The 17,500-nt window shown below is 44.1% G+C and overlaps 1 protein-coding gene across 1 annotated transcript in view; it reads left to right on the plus strand.

The window, feature by feature from the left end:
- cdh12a (cadherin 12a) overlaps positions 1 to 17,500 on the plus strand; it is a gene marked incomplete at both ends in the record, with an annotated part of 27,567 nt that overhangs the window by 3,129 nt on the left and 6,938 nt on the right. The window contains 7 exons of the mRNA XM_080546907.1: positions 3,000 to 3,294; positions 4,516 to 4,635; positions 5,906 to 6,073; positions 7,121 to 7,308; positions 11,863 to 12,116; positions 14,149 to 14,285; positions 17,129 to 17,250. Of these exons, the coding sequence (XP_080403033.1) occupies positions 3,000 to 3,294; positions 4,516 to 4,635; positions 5,906 to 6,073; positions 7,121 to 7,308; positions 11,863 to 12,116; positions 14,149 to 14,285; positions 17,129 to 17,250 (1,284 nt within the window). The remainder of the gene's footprint in view (positions 1 to 2,999; positions 3,295 to 4,515; positions 4,636 to 5,905; positions 6,074 to 7,120; positions 7,309 to 11,862; positions 12,117 to 14,148; positions 14,286 to 17,128; positions 17,251 to 17,500) is intronic.

Consider the following 17,500-nt stretch of genomic DNA (forward strand, 5'->3'; position numbering starts at 1 on the left):
CTTGCGATCATTAGACGCCGGCTCTACCTCCTGCGCCACAGCCGCCCCTTTCTCGGTGTACGACGAGAAAACCATAGAACTATTAGACCTATAGAAAACCATAGGACTATTAGAGCTATAGAAAACCATAGAACTATTAGAGCTATAGAAAACCATAGAACTATTAGAGCTATAGAAAACCATAGAACTATTCACAGAAGCCTAACCCCAACCCTTCCATCTACTCCTCCAGGGGATATGCTACATTTAGATTTTGTGTGGTGATGGCAAAAATGCATCATCTTATCTCATCATCGTTTGTTTCAATCACGCCAGGAGAAGAGAGCACATCCTGCCCTGCCCTTCTGAGTGTGCATATATCACTTCCTCTTTACCCCCATTACTTAGCTCTCGGTGACCTTTACAATGGCACCCTCATCTGTCACACAGTGTGTGTGTGTGTGTGTGTGTGTGTGTGTGTGTGACTATTACACGCATGTCTCTGAATGCGTGTGTGTGTGTGTCAGTGTGTGTGTGTGTGTGTGTGTGTGTGTGCGCGCGCATGTGTGTGGCTACTACACACCAAATGGGCCCACTTACTGTATCAATTATGCCTAAGTGTATGGATTCTGCTAAATGGCAGAGTTGTAACTCATTATGTTGAAGGATGCCCTAGTATAACCCTATAGCTCATCCACACAGTACTTTAATCTGTCATACAGTGTGTGTGTGTGTATGTGTGTCTGTGTCTGTGTCTCTGTCTGTGTGTGTGTGTGTGTGTATGTGTGTCTGTGTCTGTGTCTGTGTCTGTGTGTGTGTGTGTGTGTCTGTGTGTGTGTGTGTGTGTGTGTGTGTCTTTCATTGTACACACTACAGCAAACGGGACCACTTATACGTATGGATTCAGCTAAATAGAAGCGTAGTAAGTGATGATACTGTAGGAGCCTAATATTGACCCCTGCTTATCGACACTGTTCGATCCTCCGTACTCAGGACCCCAGCAATCCCAGGCATCAAAAGCTGATATCATAAAATATGCAAATAAAATACTGTATATGCCTTCCTCTGTTATTGCTGTAGACAATGGGGAGTCTCTTGTGACTTCCCAGGAAATGGCATCAGTATCTGATTCATTTTAATATTCATTATCTACAAACCACAGTTGTCAAGAATGTCATCCCAAATGAATCCTCAAGTGAGACACATGTTATGCAAAGTGAGCCGACGTTAAAACAACGTGAGGAAATTATGCCCCGCGACGCACACATCTCTGATCTGATTACATTCAATTCACTGCCTTTGTGAATAAACCATTAGTCCCGGGATAAGGCTGATTTCGCCCGCGCTCGTAACAGCCCAGCATGAACACCGTTCCTCACCCTGATCCGTGTGACTCTCCGCGGTGTGATCTTAAGAAATGTTTTCAAAAGAAGCACTATAGGGGGAAGTCGTTAAGCCAATCTGACAACGTCAGTGGTTCTTTGTGCCCCTTGACGATTTGTTATTTTTTTGGACGCAGATCACTCTGATTCGATTTCTCTTTCATTCAGGGTTGTTGGGGGGGGGGGGGGGTAGTCACACTAGTGAGCGGGAGACGTTTATCCAAAGCCATTCTTCATCTCCTGATCAAAGGCTTTTTCTTTGCGTTCAGAGTTCTCTGGATGCAGAGTCGCTAAGTTACTCCGCTTCCCATAGTCACTGCGCTGTGTAACCGCTGTGGTGGAGAGAAAACGTCAGAGGATGCGCGGTCTCATTGGGATGCAGGGGACGCAATGAGGGATGGTTTCAAACATGATACCTTCTTTGATACCGTTCCTCGTTCCGTCCCGTGCATTACAATGAACCTGTCCTCCCTCTGCTGTGGCCCATGGATTATTCATACGATGCTGTACTTTACTACAGTATGCTGAGTCGTTATCGTGCCTCGTATCGGATACTCCCCCTCTGTTGTGACCTATGGATTATCCATACGGTACTTATACAATACACAGATTCATTATAATGCATTATACTCTCCCTCTATTGTGGCTAGTGGATTATCAGTGATGTAAGGCTGATGACTCTAGCTGATGATTCTATCTAAGTGATGAGTCTCTCTCTATGGGGTCATTATGGGGATGTTCATAGCGATAGGTAACCTAATGGGTTCTCTGATTGAACTCTGCGGCGGAGGCTAAAGCCACAGCTCTAATACAACACAACACAACACAGTATGTGTGTGTGTCCGCTAAAAGGGTCAATCTGGGATTCAAACACACGACGACAACAACAGCAACAACAACAACAACAAACCGGTAAAAGGAACGGGGCTGGAGCCTTATGGCCTGTGACAGCGACCGTAACAAGGCGAGGATGTACACTGTGCACAGGCTTTTCATAGCTGAGTAGAGACTGTTCCCTGCACTCAGTCTCTGGTTAAATCATGCATGAGGTAAACTCTTTCTTGTCTTAATGCATTTGTAACGCAGCCGACATTCATCTAAGTATGGAGGTGTGTGTGTGTGTGTGTGTGTGTGTGTGTGGAGGGGGGGGGGGGGTTTAACGCGTTGGTTAACTGCAGGGGGTAAATAGGTCATAGGTTCAAGCCCGGGTTACCTGCCCACTGTGCCCAGATGGAAGACATACTTAGTCCACTATCGGAAAGCCTTGGTTATTAGCTCGGTCTCCTCACGCATGACTAGGCTAGTCGCCAGGCTAGTCGTTAGAGTGGTTCTGAACCACCGAACCACTTCCACTACGCATTGGGGTTCGACGCCGGGTCTCTCGTGTGGAAGACAAAAACCTATAGGCATGGTCAGTTCATTAAATGAAGGACGTGGCAAAGTGTCTGTAACAGAAAAAAACTAAACAAAAGAAAAGAACCACCCACCCTCCCACAGCCCCATATAGTTCAAGGTCACAAAAAAAGGAAAAAAAAGAAAAGGTAAATAAAATGCAGCATAGTGTCTTGAGAGGGCGAACAAATAAACATATTTGAATGTATCCTCTCTCTCTCTCTCTCTCTCTCTCTCTCTCTGCAGCTCCACACAGACATGGACCAGGGCGACAGCCTGGTGAGGTACACTCTCTCCGGGGAAGGGGTGGGCTCCATCTTCACCGTGGACCAGACCACGGGGGACATCCACGCCTTGGTGAGTCTGGACCGAGAACAGAAGTCCTTCTACACGCTCCGGGCCCAGGCCGTCGACCTGGTCACAGGCAGGCCCCTGGAGCCAGAGTCCCAGTTCATCATCAAGGTCCAGGACATCAACGACAACGAGCCCAGGTTCCTGGACGGTCCGTACACGGCGAGCGTACCTGAGATGTCCCCTGGAGGTTAGATATATATATACGCTCATACAGTAACACTGACACACTCTCTGGCGTTATAGTACAGTATTTTTGTCTGACTGCACTAGTTTTAAGATTAAGTTTTACTTTAACGAAAATCTTGGCTAGTGAAATCTTCCTTTTCTGTTGACAGAAAATGTTGCTTATTCTACATAATATCTCCCCTAATTTATTCATTTTCTTCTTGTTTTTGAGAGCTGGCTGTTTTGCAGCGGGCATGTGTAGCGGAGTTGATTTAGAATATTGGGTAGCCTTGAGGGTGTCCTCTCGGCCTAATGGTAGACACACGGGGCTTCCACGTGAGAGACCCAGGTTTGGTTTGAGTCTGTAACTAAAAAGCAACCGTGGAGAAAGTTGCACACACACTGCTACTCTGAATCATTTAAAATGAACCACGTACAGTATAGAGACATCATCAGCTTAGTCTACAGAAGACGCCAAAACGCTTTCCAACTTCATTTGAGGCTCAAAAGTGCCAACTGCTGCACGATAATCTTTCATTTTCTCGGAAATGAGGCCAGGATATAACATAATTTACGGAGGATTGCTTTTTTTGTGTGCATATTTGGTGATTTCCCTGCATTGAATAATTTACTCATCTGGTTGGTGACATATCTTAAGTAAAACTCCACCCATCCATCTGTCTGCTAAATGCCATTACTCAAAGTTAATTTAACAGTGAGGTTTTAAAACCCCATAATCTCTTAATTCTCATCTGGGGTCCGAACAGCTCTGAGTTGGATGGGGGACTTAGGACACAGTAGTTTCCTGCAGTACTGTAAGTCTTTCATTGAAATCGTTCAGCAACTCAGCATATTCAAGAGATGGTGTTTCACTTTGAATCACATCAGATAATATAACCGTCTGTATATTAGCCAGTCATATATGAGCCTTTTGCTCATGCAGGCCCACATACCAGAATGGAACATTTAATTACATTTGTAACAGTAAGAATGGTCTATATCCACCAGGGGAGGCTGGTGGAGGTAGAAATCGGAGGACGGGCTCATTGTAATGCATGGAATGGAATGAGGAAGCACACACGTTTGATAACATTATTTATTCCATTCCATGCATTACAATGAGCCTGTCCTCGAATGTCTACCTCCACCAGCTTCCCCTGATCTATATCCACACTGTTGTTCATGTCCCACGCTGAACAAATTAAATGACAATACTTCAAGCTGTGTTTTTGTTATGGCCCAGGTACATATGTGATGCAGGTGACTGCCACGGACGCAGACGACCCCACGTACGGGAACAGCGCCCGGATCGTGTACAGCATGCTCCATGGACAGCCCTACTTCTCTGTGGACTCCAAAACGGGTGAGATCACAACCCTGAGGTCAATTAGGGACCCTGAGGTCAATAAAGGACCATTCATGGTCTGAGGTGGTCCAGTGGTTTAGCACCACTAGTCTTCCTACAGTGCACACATATACCCAGCATGGGTTCCAATCCGGCCCATGCCCTGGTGATATTCCCTTTCCTCCTTACTTTCCTGTCTTTCTCTCTACTATCACTATCCACTAGGATAAAAATATAACAGTGGGACTGCCCCACTCCAAAAATAAAGGATCATTCAAAAGCAAAGTTCTGTGTTTCAACTTCCACGCTAGCACGCTACGTAGCATGCATGGCCAACGCAGTCAGTGTACAGTATCTAACGTCTGTTGCTTATTGCCTCCTTAAACGAGAACATGGAAATTAAAATTCACGAGAACATGGAAATTAAAATTCACGAGAACATGGAGAAAGGTCTTGTTTCTTCGTCCTCACGTTGCGAATCGGATAGGGATAACAAGAAAGCGGGAAGCATTCTCAGCACAGGATTTGATTATATATGGTTCGCTACAGTGTGAATATTGGAACAAACAGTACCCAAAAATTATTCAATTTCAAAGAGGTCACAGTCACTGGCGATGCCTGGGATGGTATAATGAAGTGCAGTGAAACATTAGCCTACGGGGACCCTTTCATTCCCACTATAGATTTAGTGTAGACACATAGAAATAATCCTTTTTTTTAGAGAAACAGTTAGGGCTAAGAATATTGTGTGGAGGGTGAAAAAATCTCTGCACTCAAGGGTGACTTCGCACCACTGTACAAGGCGTTTCTTTTATGACCTCCTACACAGTGTAATGTGTGGTTTCATGAATGCGTAATACCGAATCCACCTCTTCTTCTCTGGGTTCCCTGGAGGTACATCAAAGGGGAAACAATCTCTTGTAAAGTCACTGCTCATCTTATCCTCTTTCTTCTTCCCCTCTCCCCCTCTCTCTCCTTCTCTCCCCCTTTCTCTCTCTCATTGCATCTTACTATGTCTCTCTTCTTTCTCTCTCTCTCTCTCTCTCTCTCTCTCTCTCTCTCTCTCTCTCTCTCTCTCTCTTATTACATCTTACGATTTCTCTCTTCTCTTACTCTCCCCTACTCCTACATACTTTATTTCTGTCTCTCTCTCTCTTTCTCTCACACTCTCTCTCTCTCTCACACACTCTCTCTCTCTCTCACACACACACACACACACACACACACACACACACACACACTCTCCCCTCTCCCTCACATGCATTATCCTCTCTCTGTCCGCGTCCAGGAGTGATCAGGACAGCCCTCCCCAACATGGACCGTGAGGTGAAGGAGGTATACCAGCTGCTGATCCAGGCCAAGGACATGGGGGGACAGCTGGGGGGGCTGGCAGGGACCACCACCATCAACATCACCCTGAGCGACGTCAACGACAACCCTCCGAGGTTCTCTAAAAGTGGGTGTGACACAAGGCCTTTTACAACACCGGTGCTTTTTTTTTTTACAGGATTCTCAAGCAGCCACTTGGCCACATCATTCACTTTAATTATTCACATTATTCACTGATCTGAGACGTTTCAATAGATTGCTGGAATGTGCTGGCGGTCTAAAGTTCGATTATTATTTTTTTAATGCGTTGACGGGGTGCTCAGTCCATGAAATGTGAAGTATATGTAAAGAGAATAGGTTCTGCATGGCAACCTGAACCCTTCAAGGGCATTTTTTATTCCCTGACACATTTCTGGGAAAGCTCCATCATCAAAGCATGACCAAAGAGGCTTGCTCCGAAACGTGCGAGCGTGATGAAGAAGGCTCGCTCTGAAATGCGTCAGCAGATAAAGCATCTTTGATGGGATCAACTTTCCCTCCAGAAATCTCTTTTCTTTATATATGTGACAGCAGCTGGTGAAAAGCGGGTACAAGCTGGCCAACCAATCAAATTGTTCTGACTTTTATTCTTGACTTTTATAGTAGTGGGGATTACTCACCGAAGCCATTGCATTGCAATATTTTGGCTTGACTCGCGAGTGTGTCATTGATTTTCAACAACATCGAAATATATCTACATCTTTCAGAATAAAAGTCTAAAAAACGGTCTGTCGGTTGGCAACTTGTTCCCGGTTTCACCAGCTGCTGTCACATCTATACGATTCAATAGATGTATAGTAATCAATATGGGGTAACAAGGCAAACAAGGTGTACCCTTGCTATTTACACCTATCCATAGTTAGACTTACACCTATCTATATACACTATCATCATACAGGCCATGTATCAGTCATGTATGTAGGTGCCTATCCATACCAATTAACTCCTGTCAGATCTACACCAGTGTCTGACAGATATCTACTATGCCTATATAGATTTAGCTGACACTTTTATCCACTGCAGTAAGTGCATACATCTTTCAGGATATATGGTCCCAGCAGGAATCGAACAACCTAAGCGTTGTTAGCGCCATGCTCAACTGAGACCATATCTGTGATTGCGTGTTGTATGACAGGTGTGTTCCACCTGCGGGTGCCAGAGATGTCGTCGGTGGGTTCAGCTGTGGGCAGGATCAGAGCTCACGATCTGGACGCAGGGAAGAACGCCGAGGTGGAGTACTCTATCGTCCCCGGCGACGAGGGAAACATGTTCGACATCACCACCAACGGACACAGTCAGGAAGGAGTCATCGTTCTCAAGAAGGTAGGACAGAGGTCCGAAATGACGTTTGTGGACTAAAGTACGTAATTGGGAAGCACACAATGTGGGCCATACACGTATACATCATTTTGCATCAGTCCTTTCAGCAGAGGTTCATAGTAAGTACAGAATATATAAGCACAGTATGAGCAGCCATGAAGGAAAGACTGGCTGTCCAAGTCTCTCTCGAAAAGCTTCATGATACTGTTAGTTTTCCAACAAAAGTGCCCAAAGTGCCCATTTTGTATGTCTACAGTAACAGAAACATGAATTAATGACACTTTCCCCCTCTGTCAGTAAGTGCATCGTTGCTGGCCCCTGATTTAACGCAGCAACCAGATATTTCTTCAAACACGTCTTTACATTAACATTCCTCTACCCCACTCCCACTCCCACTCCCAGCTATCTTCATATACAGTACTGTGGAGTAAGTGCATAGTTGCACCAAATGTTCTGGCAAATGCTTTTAAAGTTTATTTTTGATTTTTTTTTAAAGAGTTGTCTCTTGTGTATCTCAGGGTTAGTACTGTGCTGTAGCAATTTGAATGTCTTTAGAGCGCAATGTGGAAATGCCTCAGTAATGATAGTCATAAAGCCTATTACACCCCTTACTGTGAGCTACTTATGAGGTTCTGAAAGGTAGCACAAAATCGCAAAGACCCTCGCCATATGTCTGACTGTGTGTGTGTGTGCTTGTGTGTCTGCTTGTGTCTATAAGTGCCAGGTGAGACCCCCTATTAGCTGTTGGAGATCAGCAGGTGGTATAGACTAGGGAGAGGTGTCTCTTATCTCGCCCCTTCTACACACACACATACATGCAATGTGTGTGTGTGTGTGTGTGTGTGTGTGTGTGTGTGTGCATATGTGTATGTGTGTGTGTGTATGTGTGTGCATACGTGTGTGTGTGCATATGTGTGTGTGTGTGTGTGTGTGTGTGAGTGGGCGTGCTAGATGAGACCCCCTAGTGGGTGTGCTAGATGAGACCCCCTATAGGCTGTTACAGAACCACCAGGTGGTACATACACACACACATACACACACACAGACACACAACAGACACACAACATCTATATCGAGCTACCTTCTCTCCTCCCCTGCTGTGAAGGACCAGGTGTTGAAGGACTAGGAGGAGAATCTGCTGAGACAAGACTTTCAGCTACTACTACACTTAGAGGCTCAGTCTGAGAGAAGCCTGGCTACAGTAGCCTATCAGGGGTAAGAGGATTTGGGAGCAGTAATGGGTTCAAGGGATAATCGGCTCCGACAAAATAAAAGATTATAGTAGAATGATAGGTAGGTTAACCGTCTGCATTGGGTTCAAATTGAGTCCATTATGTGTGTTTGTGCGAGAAGTTGTGGCGGAATAGCACTTGGTTTCCAAATTGGGTAATTTGTTGGGCTTTAGTTTCTATATTGCCGATTTCTGTTGGGATTTAGTTTCAGCTTGAAAGTGAACCCAACTGAAAAATTGCCGACTACACAGGACGGGCTCATTGTAATAGGAACGGAATGAGGAATGGTATCAAGTTTGATGGCATTCCTCATTCCATTACAATGATCCCCGTCCTCTGATTTCTGCCTCCACTGCTGTACACCTGTGTGTAGTAGGCAGTTTTTCAGTTTGGTTATTATGTTGGGTTACCACTGGTGTTATACTGGTGCTACATTTCCAAGGTCATTCAATCCCATGTTCTGTTTTAAATTATGAAAATGTAATCACATGATCAATTACCTCTGCTGTTCTTGTCAAGTTCAGGTACTGTATCGGCCAACAGTGTGTTTTTCTGAGAATAGGTTAAGCAGTACTATTAATCAATGAAGAAAGCAGAGCTTTCTGCTGTCTACACACGACACAATATAGGCACTCCCACGGTCAGATAGCCTTCCACATTATACAAAGAGGAGTAAATGTCAAGATGCAAGACTATACAAAGAAGAGAAAATGTCAAGATGCAAGATCCTACTTCATGGGTGGAATGCGGATTGGGCAAAATCAAATATTAAACGTGTTTTGATATTACAGGGTTGGTTCAGGATTTTTCGTCTTATAGTCAGATGGTTCCTTACCTTGAAAGTACTCTATGACATTTAAATTTACATTTTTGGCATTTAGCAGACGCCCAAAGCAACTTACAATAAATACATTTGTCTAATAAGTGAATCATCTATCCATCAGTCATGGCAAGAAAAGTAATCTCTGCTCGGGCCAGGGGCCATTGGCAGTCATAATACTAGAAGAAGGAGGATTTTTTTATTGTTTAGTTTTTTTAATATAGTTTTTTTTAATATACAGTAGAGAAAGTGAACAGGGGGATGGGGAAGTTTCAGGAGGGACAGTTAAGGTGTAGCCTGAAGAGAAGCCTATGAGTCAGGAGAAACTGTAATCCATGGTTCAGAGTTGTTAGAAAAGCCGCTACTAACTTATACATTCAAGTCCTGAACCGCCCCTTAAGGAGATATTGGAGATGATATACATTCATAATATGCAGAGCTAGCCGAAACTAGATACAGTGGGGTAGCTGGGGAGCTATCCCTCCTGTGCAGGGGATGCTGGTGGAGGTAGAAATCAGAGGACGGGGCTCATTGTAATGCGTTGAATCAAACACACCAATACCGTTCCTCATTCCCGTCCTGCATTACAATGACTCCCGTCCTCCGATTTCTACCTCCACCAGCCTCCCCTGCTCCTGTGTATTCTCTAGGGGATAATGTTAATGACGCCCACCAGATGACTCACACAAAAAATAAGTATGAAGCAGCATATATAGAAAGCAAGAGCAACAGGAGTTGGCCACTAATATGATAATTAACACCTCAATGTTGCTGACGAGCGCATATTGCAGTAGTGGTGGTGGGTGTGTCGTGGGCGGTACGAGGCCCAAACAAACAAAGGAGGCGATTCATCTCCAGAGACGTTTCACATTGTGCAGAGTCGTAGGGGTTTTTTGTCGGAGGAGGCTGGTGGAGGTAGAAATCGGAGGACGGGGGCTTGTTTGTTTGTGCACGGAACGGAATGAGGAATAGTATCAAACAGGGCTATCAAACCAAACACGTGTTTGATACTATTCTTCATTCCGTTCCATGTATTACAATGAGCCCCTGTCCTCTGATTTCTACCTCCACCGGGCCTCCCCTGTTCCAAACCCTATGCGACAAGAACTTTATCCAAGTCTGACTGTCGTTGTACATGGGATGAAATGACGATGAAAAAAAAAAAAAAACTCAAAATAATGTTAGCTAAAGCACATACTAGGTTCCGGAGGGGGTTTTGAGTCACTCTCTCGTGATTCTGCAGGAGACATGTAAAACTTAACTTATACATGTAAACATGAGACATGTAACCTCCACGAGGGCCACCTCTTGGCATAATGGCTAAGCTTAGGTCTCCCATGCAGCAGATCTGGGTTCAATTCCCACCTGTCACATCAGATCCTGGGTGATCACACACGGCATGACAATGGAGCCCTAAGGGGGTTCGCTGATGCCCATGCTGATCTGTAACCTGTCAGTATGTTTGATATGAGCACAGGAACACTCATACACTCATACACTCAGCCATATGTGACAGCAGCTGGTGAAAGAGGGAACAAGTCGGTTGCAGACTTGTTCCCGTTTTCACCAGCTGCTGTCACATACATACATCCAATCAGGAGAGGTTGTGCCTAAATATCCAGACTGTTAACAGGTAAACTACAGAAATGCAGCAGGGTTTGATGTCGCACACATATGTTTGTTTTCCTGCTCCTGTCACTTAGAGTGTTCTGTCTGGGGTGTCATCTAATCAGCAGGGTGGCAGCTCAAACTCTCACAGATATCCAGCTGGGTGGGTGGGTGTGTGTGTGTGTGCGTGGTTGTGTGTGTGTGTGTGTGTGTGTGTGTGTGTGTGTGTGTGTGTGTGTGGGTGTGTGCATGCATGCGTTTGTGTGTGCGCGCGCACGTTTGTGTGTATGTGTGTGTGCGCGTGTGTGCGTGTGTGTGTGTTGTTGACAGTGAGAACACTCTGCTCTGCTATCAACACCCACCTGGGATGATTGACGGTTATTAGAACGCTGAAAGGTTGTCAAAGTGCCCTGGAAAAAACTGCGACTCAAAACACCCCTTTTCAAAGTCAGCCCAAACAAAACTGGAGGGGAAATCTGCCATGGTTAGAGTGAAGTAAAACCAATTGGCTTGGTTCTGTTTGGACGTCTCAGTGTTGCGGTGCAGTCAACGGGCACATCTCCATATCAAAGACAAGCCTCTTGTGAGAGAATACTAAACTGAGGAGAGGTGGTTGGTTACAAAGGACGGGTAGTGAGATGATTATAAATCCCTGAGCACCATCTTCAGCTAGCGCATCGTACTGTAGTGTGTTCGTCCGCAGGGCTACTGAATCTGGAATACTGTGTCCTATCTTTTGGATGATCGTGGTTTACGTATCGATATAGAATTTTCAACAATATGTTTATTAAAGAAAAAAAAGAAAAGAAAAAGAAAAAAAGTACGGTACTGTATATCTTTGTTTATCACTCCATCTCTCTCTCCCTCTCTCCCTCCCTCCCTCCCTCCCTCCCCCAGCGTCTGGACTACGAGACTAAGAAGTCGTACACCTTTAAGGTGGAGGCGTCCAACGGACACCTGGACGCTCGCTTCCTCCACCTGGGGCCATATAAGGACACGGCCACCGTCAAGGTCAACGTGCTGGACGTGGACGAGCCTCCCGTGTTCACGGCGCCCCTCTACACCATGGACGTGTACGAGGACACGCCCCTGGGCTCCATCATAGGCTCTGTCACGGCCCAGGACCTGGACGCCACCAGCAGCGCCGTCAGGTGACGATCAGACCGGGGTCTGAATAGTATCTGGAGACGCTTGAAATACTTCATAACCCGTAGTATATATGAATATAACATACACTGCGCTTGATTGTGTTTGTTTGGAAGCCAAAAGAGTTTTACATGGAACACTCAAAGATTCAAGATTCAAAGATGTTCATTTGACCGTTATACAAGTACAATCGTGTGAGATACTTTCGCTGGGGGGGGGTTCCACCTAGGGTGCATACAAACTTTTAATAGCTAACCTTTACTAACCTAGACATATAGAATATAATAACAAAACATAAGAGGCGAAGGAAAATATATTTTAAAAAATGTATAAAACCCTTGAATTATATAGTACATTCAAGGTAAAAGAACAACTTTTACATAATACACTCAAGGTATACATTTAGGGTTAGGGTTAGTCGCACTGGAGTTGGATAGTATGTGTCATTTGTTAAGCAGTCTTAAGGCCTGAGGAAAAAAGCTCTTCTTAGGCTCCTGTGCCTCCTGCTCGAGGTACAGGCTGTTGTATGGGTGTGTGTGTGTGTGTGTGTGTGTGTGTGTGTGTGTGTGTGTGTGTGTGTGTGTGTGTGTGTGTGTGTGTGTGTGTGTGTGTGCTGGGTCCTTAATGACCTTCAGGGACTTGAGGCACCTGCTAGTCATATACAGTAGTTCCTGCAGACCGGGCAGCTCACACCCCGTGATGTGCTGGGTCGTACACACCACCCTTCTGCGTCCTTGCCGGTGCAGTTGCCAGGTGGGACACACGGGGACAGCGGAAGAACAATTATGGTTCTAGATGGCACCTTTTTCTACAGATGGCACCTAGAAAAGGTGCACATACTGTATTGCCTCATAGCAACTCACTTTGGTATTTGAGTCATGTCATGCTGTCCCATGACTCTGCTTTTCTGCAGTTCTTCAATAGAATAGACCAGAATAGAATACATGAGGCAGTTTCCTCATCTGACTTCTACTTTGTTGACGTGCAGGGAATACAGTGCAACAGCTTGTGCCCAAGTGTTTTTGTGATAAATATTTGATAGCTTGGTAGTCATTTTCACCTGGCTTAAAAGGCTGCCTCTCTGTTGGCTATTTAATATTTTACACACATGCACATTTGTCATTGTTCTTTTGGGACATAGACTCACTGGAACATTTCGCTCTAGAACACAGTCTGATGAGTCCCCCTGAGGAACCCTAACGAGAGCCACTCACATACCTAGAATCAACTGCTGTGTCTATCCTGTTCTTGGTCTACATCTAACTTCTTCTATCCTTTCATACTATAGCTACTGCCTAAGTTATATTGATGTCTCATAATGTAGAGAGAGAGATTAGTTTAAGCTACAAAGTCTTGCTTAAGAGATATAAAGGTGATGGTGGAAGTGGAAATGGGAGGACGGGCTTTTGTGCATTGTAATGCATGGAATAGAATAAGGAATGGAATTGTGTGTTTGATACCATTCCTCATTCCATGCAATACAATGAGCCCGTCCTCCGATTTCTACTAGGGATGCTCCGATTTATCGGCCACCGATTTAAATCGGCCGATTTCACTCCAAATGACTCGATCGGTGATCGGCAAAAATGGCCGATCGCAAAAAAACGATCTTTTTTTTTTTTTTTTTTTTTTCCTGGGGAAGACAGATAACTGAACAGAAAACATAGGAGGACGTAACAGTATGTAAACCATGAAGGCCACGTTTATGATGTCTTTTATACAGCCATATCACTGACTTGGGCTTCAGGCCCTAACTGGGTGATAGGCCAGACTTTAACTATGCCATAAAAATGGGTCTGCGTTTGCTTGGTGCCTAATGGATCAAAACTTTTGTCTAAAAAGCAAAAAATATGTAGGCTATCCAGTCAGTAGGCCTACAGTTATGTATTTAAAAAAAAAATCGGTATCGGTATCGGTTGATCTTGAGGAAAAAAATCGGTGATCGGTATCGGCCCCAAAAATCCAGGTCGGAGCATCCCTAATTTCTACCTCCACTGGTTTCAATCTAACAAGAAAGCATGTTTTGTTATGATACAGGTATTCCATTGAGTGGAGAAAAGACTCTGATAGCTGCTTTGACATCGACACCGTGGAAGGGACCATCTCAACCAACGACCTCCTGGACAGAGAGACTGTCTCACAACACAACATCTCTGTGGTGGCCACCAAAGTCAGTAAGTACTGTATGGACTACATTTCCATTGCTGGTATTTAGCAGACGCCTTTATCCACAGCGACAAATACATTTGTCTAAGTAAGTGAATCATCTATCTATCAGCCATCATAAGAAAAATAAATCTATGCTAGGACCAGGGACCCTTGGCAGTCACAATGCTAGAAGGAGGAAGATTTCTTTCAATTAATTTATTCACTGCATGTGTGAGACTGGTGGGGTTTGAAGCCAGGTCTCCACGTGGAAGACACAAGTAGTGTCTACGATTAGGCCAAGGGGACACCCTCAAGGTCTGTGTGCGACACTTGAGTTTACGCAGGCAAGGGCTGCCTCATTAGGAGTGCATGATTCCAAATCGCCTCCACTACATTTACAGTAACTCTGTCATGAGGAATATATATTAATTAATCTTTTTTTTTAAATGCTCAAGGTATCAATGGTTTCTCCTTACTGCTTAAAACAGATCATTCCTGAATTATTTGACAGAAATTCTACAGTGGCTAGTTGGTTAATGAGAACTGATGAACAGTATTTGACGTCTTTAAAAGTGGATACAACTAACATGTTAATCACACCAGTGGGTGCAGAGGGCTGTACAGGACCATGCAAATGTGGATCAAGAATTCGACTGGTAAACTCCAAGTACTAGAACACACTCAATGGAACATACAGTATGATGAGTAAAGTGCATTGAGTTGCATCTTGTAAGAAATGCACTATACAAATAACATTTGATTTGATTTGAATTTGATGAGTAGACTGCACACCAGAAGAGGCGGGTGGAGGTTGAAATCAGAGGACAGGCTCATTGTAATGCGGAATGGAATGACTCCTCATTAGATAGATAGGTACTGTATTGGTCCCCGGGGGGGGGGGGGGGGGGGGGACGACGACAATAGAGTACCTAATAAAGTGACAATAGAACAAACTAGACATGTGAAACACACAGTAAGAACAGTCTAGTATGAATTAACATCCCCAGCCTGCCTCTCACTACCCTGATCAAGCCAGCCGGAGGAGTCAACAGTCTTATTGTGGCAGGCAGAACAGATCTTCTGGAGCGCTGCTTAGTGCAACGTGGTTGTAGTAGCCTTTCCTCATTCCATTCTATGCATTACGATGAACCTGTCCTCTGTTTTCTACCTCCACCAGCCTCCCTTAGAGCAGACTCTCAGGGGCAGATTAAGCGGGTGCAATGTATTGTGCACGAATAACACTATCTACAGCACTGTCAATGTTCACATATTATTGCAACTCAATACATTCTTCTCACAGTGAAATTGAGAACAATAACAACAATATCCTATACTCTTAATCAGTAGCCTAATTAGTGCTAAACTCTGTACAGTATAAACATCTTAAGTGTTCTGTATAGTAATCAGTCTTAAGCAGAATTAAGCAGTAGCAGTCAATAGATTCTCACAGTGGAATTTCTCATTTCTCATCATTCAGAGAAGTGGTTCTCAAACCTCTGTTGAAGAATGAAGTCGTCTTGAATATCTCCCTTCCTCCGTTTCATTAAGTCTGCCTGGAGAAGAAGTACACAGCAATTATTCTTGTTTATTCTATTCGCATCTTCAATTTAAGTGACTGAAAATGCTACTTTCCTCGACTCTTAATGTTGAATTAACATAGAACAACAAACACTTGGGTAAGCCAAGCTGCCATCAAAAGTAGTCTACAAACACAATTAAAAGCAAGAAGTGACGTGTACCTCCTGTTAATTCATGTCGCAAAACAGCGCGAAAGTGGAGACTTGTGCCTTAAACTGAAAGCTAGCTAGTTAATGCTAACTAGTTAGCTACTACCAATGAACAAGTCCATGCTGACTTTTAAAAAGCTAACATTAGTCTAATAAGTGTTTAAGAACATGTTCCCATACAAACAAAACCCAATTAATTGTAACAGTAGTTTGACAAACATTGTTGTGACTCATACATACATGCAATTCTCAATAACTTAGAAATTGTCACCGACAATTCGGAGAGAAGGTCTAGTTGCAGCTACAAGCAGATGGATACTTATCCGGTCAGATCACACAATGATTGACAACACTAAGAGCCAATAGATAATTGGGGGGCACACAGGGTAGCCAATCAGATCACAAGGAAAGTGCCACCACGAAAGATCCACGCATGTAGATTTTGTGAAAACACACACGTCAAATCATTTGGAAGGATTTCACACAACATTATTTGCTCACTCAGCATTGTAGGGAATGTTCTTTTGATTGTTACTTTGATTAAATCGAAACAGGAAAATCGTTTCCTATGAATATGGCCATCTCTGACATAACTCTGTCATCTCCAGAGATTCATACAATCCTCCTTAGAGTATCTGGCGCCCTCTAGTGGAATTTCCAAAATATGATTTTAACTTCAACACCATGGACAGCAACTCACACAATTACGATAACTGTTGTATTATCTAAAATCACTTATAATGTATCTGTGTAACCAATCACTTTTATCATCCAGACGGTATTCAGGAAGGCTAATGTACCCATTAGTCATTTTTGTCCTTTGATAATCTGCCTTGTCAGTCATGTTTACGGTCTGCGCTCGACCGTGGTTATAATAATTACTACTAATTACTATTGTATCTCCTGTTTGTTGGCCAGTAGAAATAATGTATATATCAATTATCTGTTTAAGAAACTAGATGTAGCACATATGCAGTATTGTATGTGCAACGACTGAGGCTTGTACTTTCTTGTACAAACACCGAGTGGCACTGCTGCATCATAACGTGCGTGCATCAAGTTTCTGTAAAACATTGCATTCATAACAATGAATCATTTCTGTTTGTATAATGTGTTTTTCCCTGCTTTGTCTGATTCTGCAGACAACCCTCTCCTATCCAACAAGGTTACTGTCACACTCAACGTACTGGACGTCAACGAATTTCCTCCTGAGATCGCCCTTCCCTTTGACACTTTTGTCTGTGAAGATGCGAAAGTAGGGCAGGCAAGTGCTGCGCTGCTCCCAGTTAGTGTGTGTGTGTGTGTGTGTGTGTGTGTGTGTGTGTGTGTGTGTGTGTGTGTGTGTGTGCGTGCGTGCGTGCGTTTGTTTGTGTGCGTGTGCCTGCGTTTGTGTGCGCGTGTGTGCGTCCTTGTGTGAGTGCATGCGCGTGAGAAAGAGAGAAAGAGTGAAAGAGAGAGAGAGAGAGCAAGCGCGCGAGAAAGCGGTCAATGTGTGAATGAGAGTGAGAGTATAA

Source organism: Nansenia antarctica, assembly GCF_963989245.1.
Source record: "Nansenia antarctica genome assembly, chromosome: 16".
NCBI lineage: Eukaryota > Metazoa > Chordata > Actinopteri > Argentiniformes > Microstomatidae > Nansenia > Nansenia antarctica.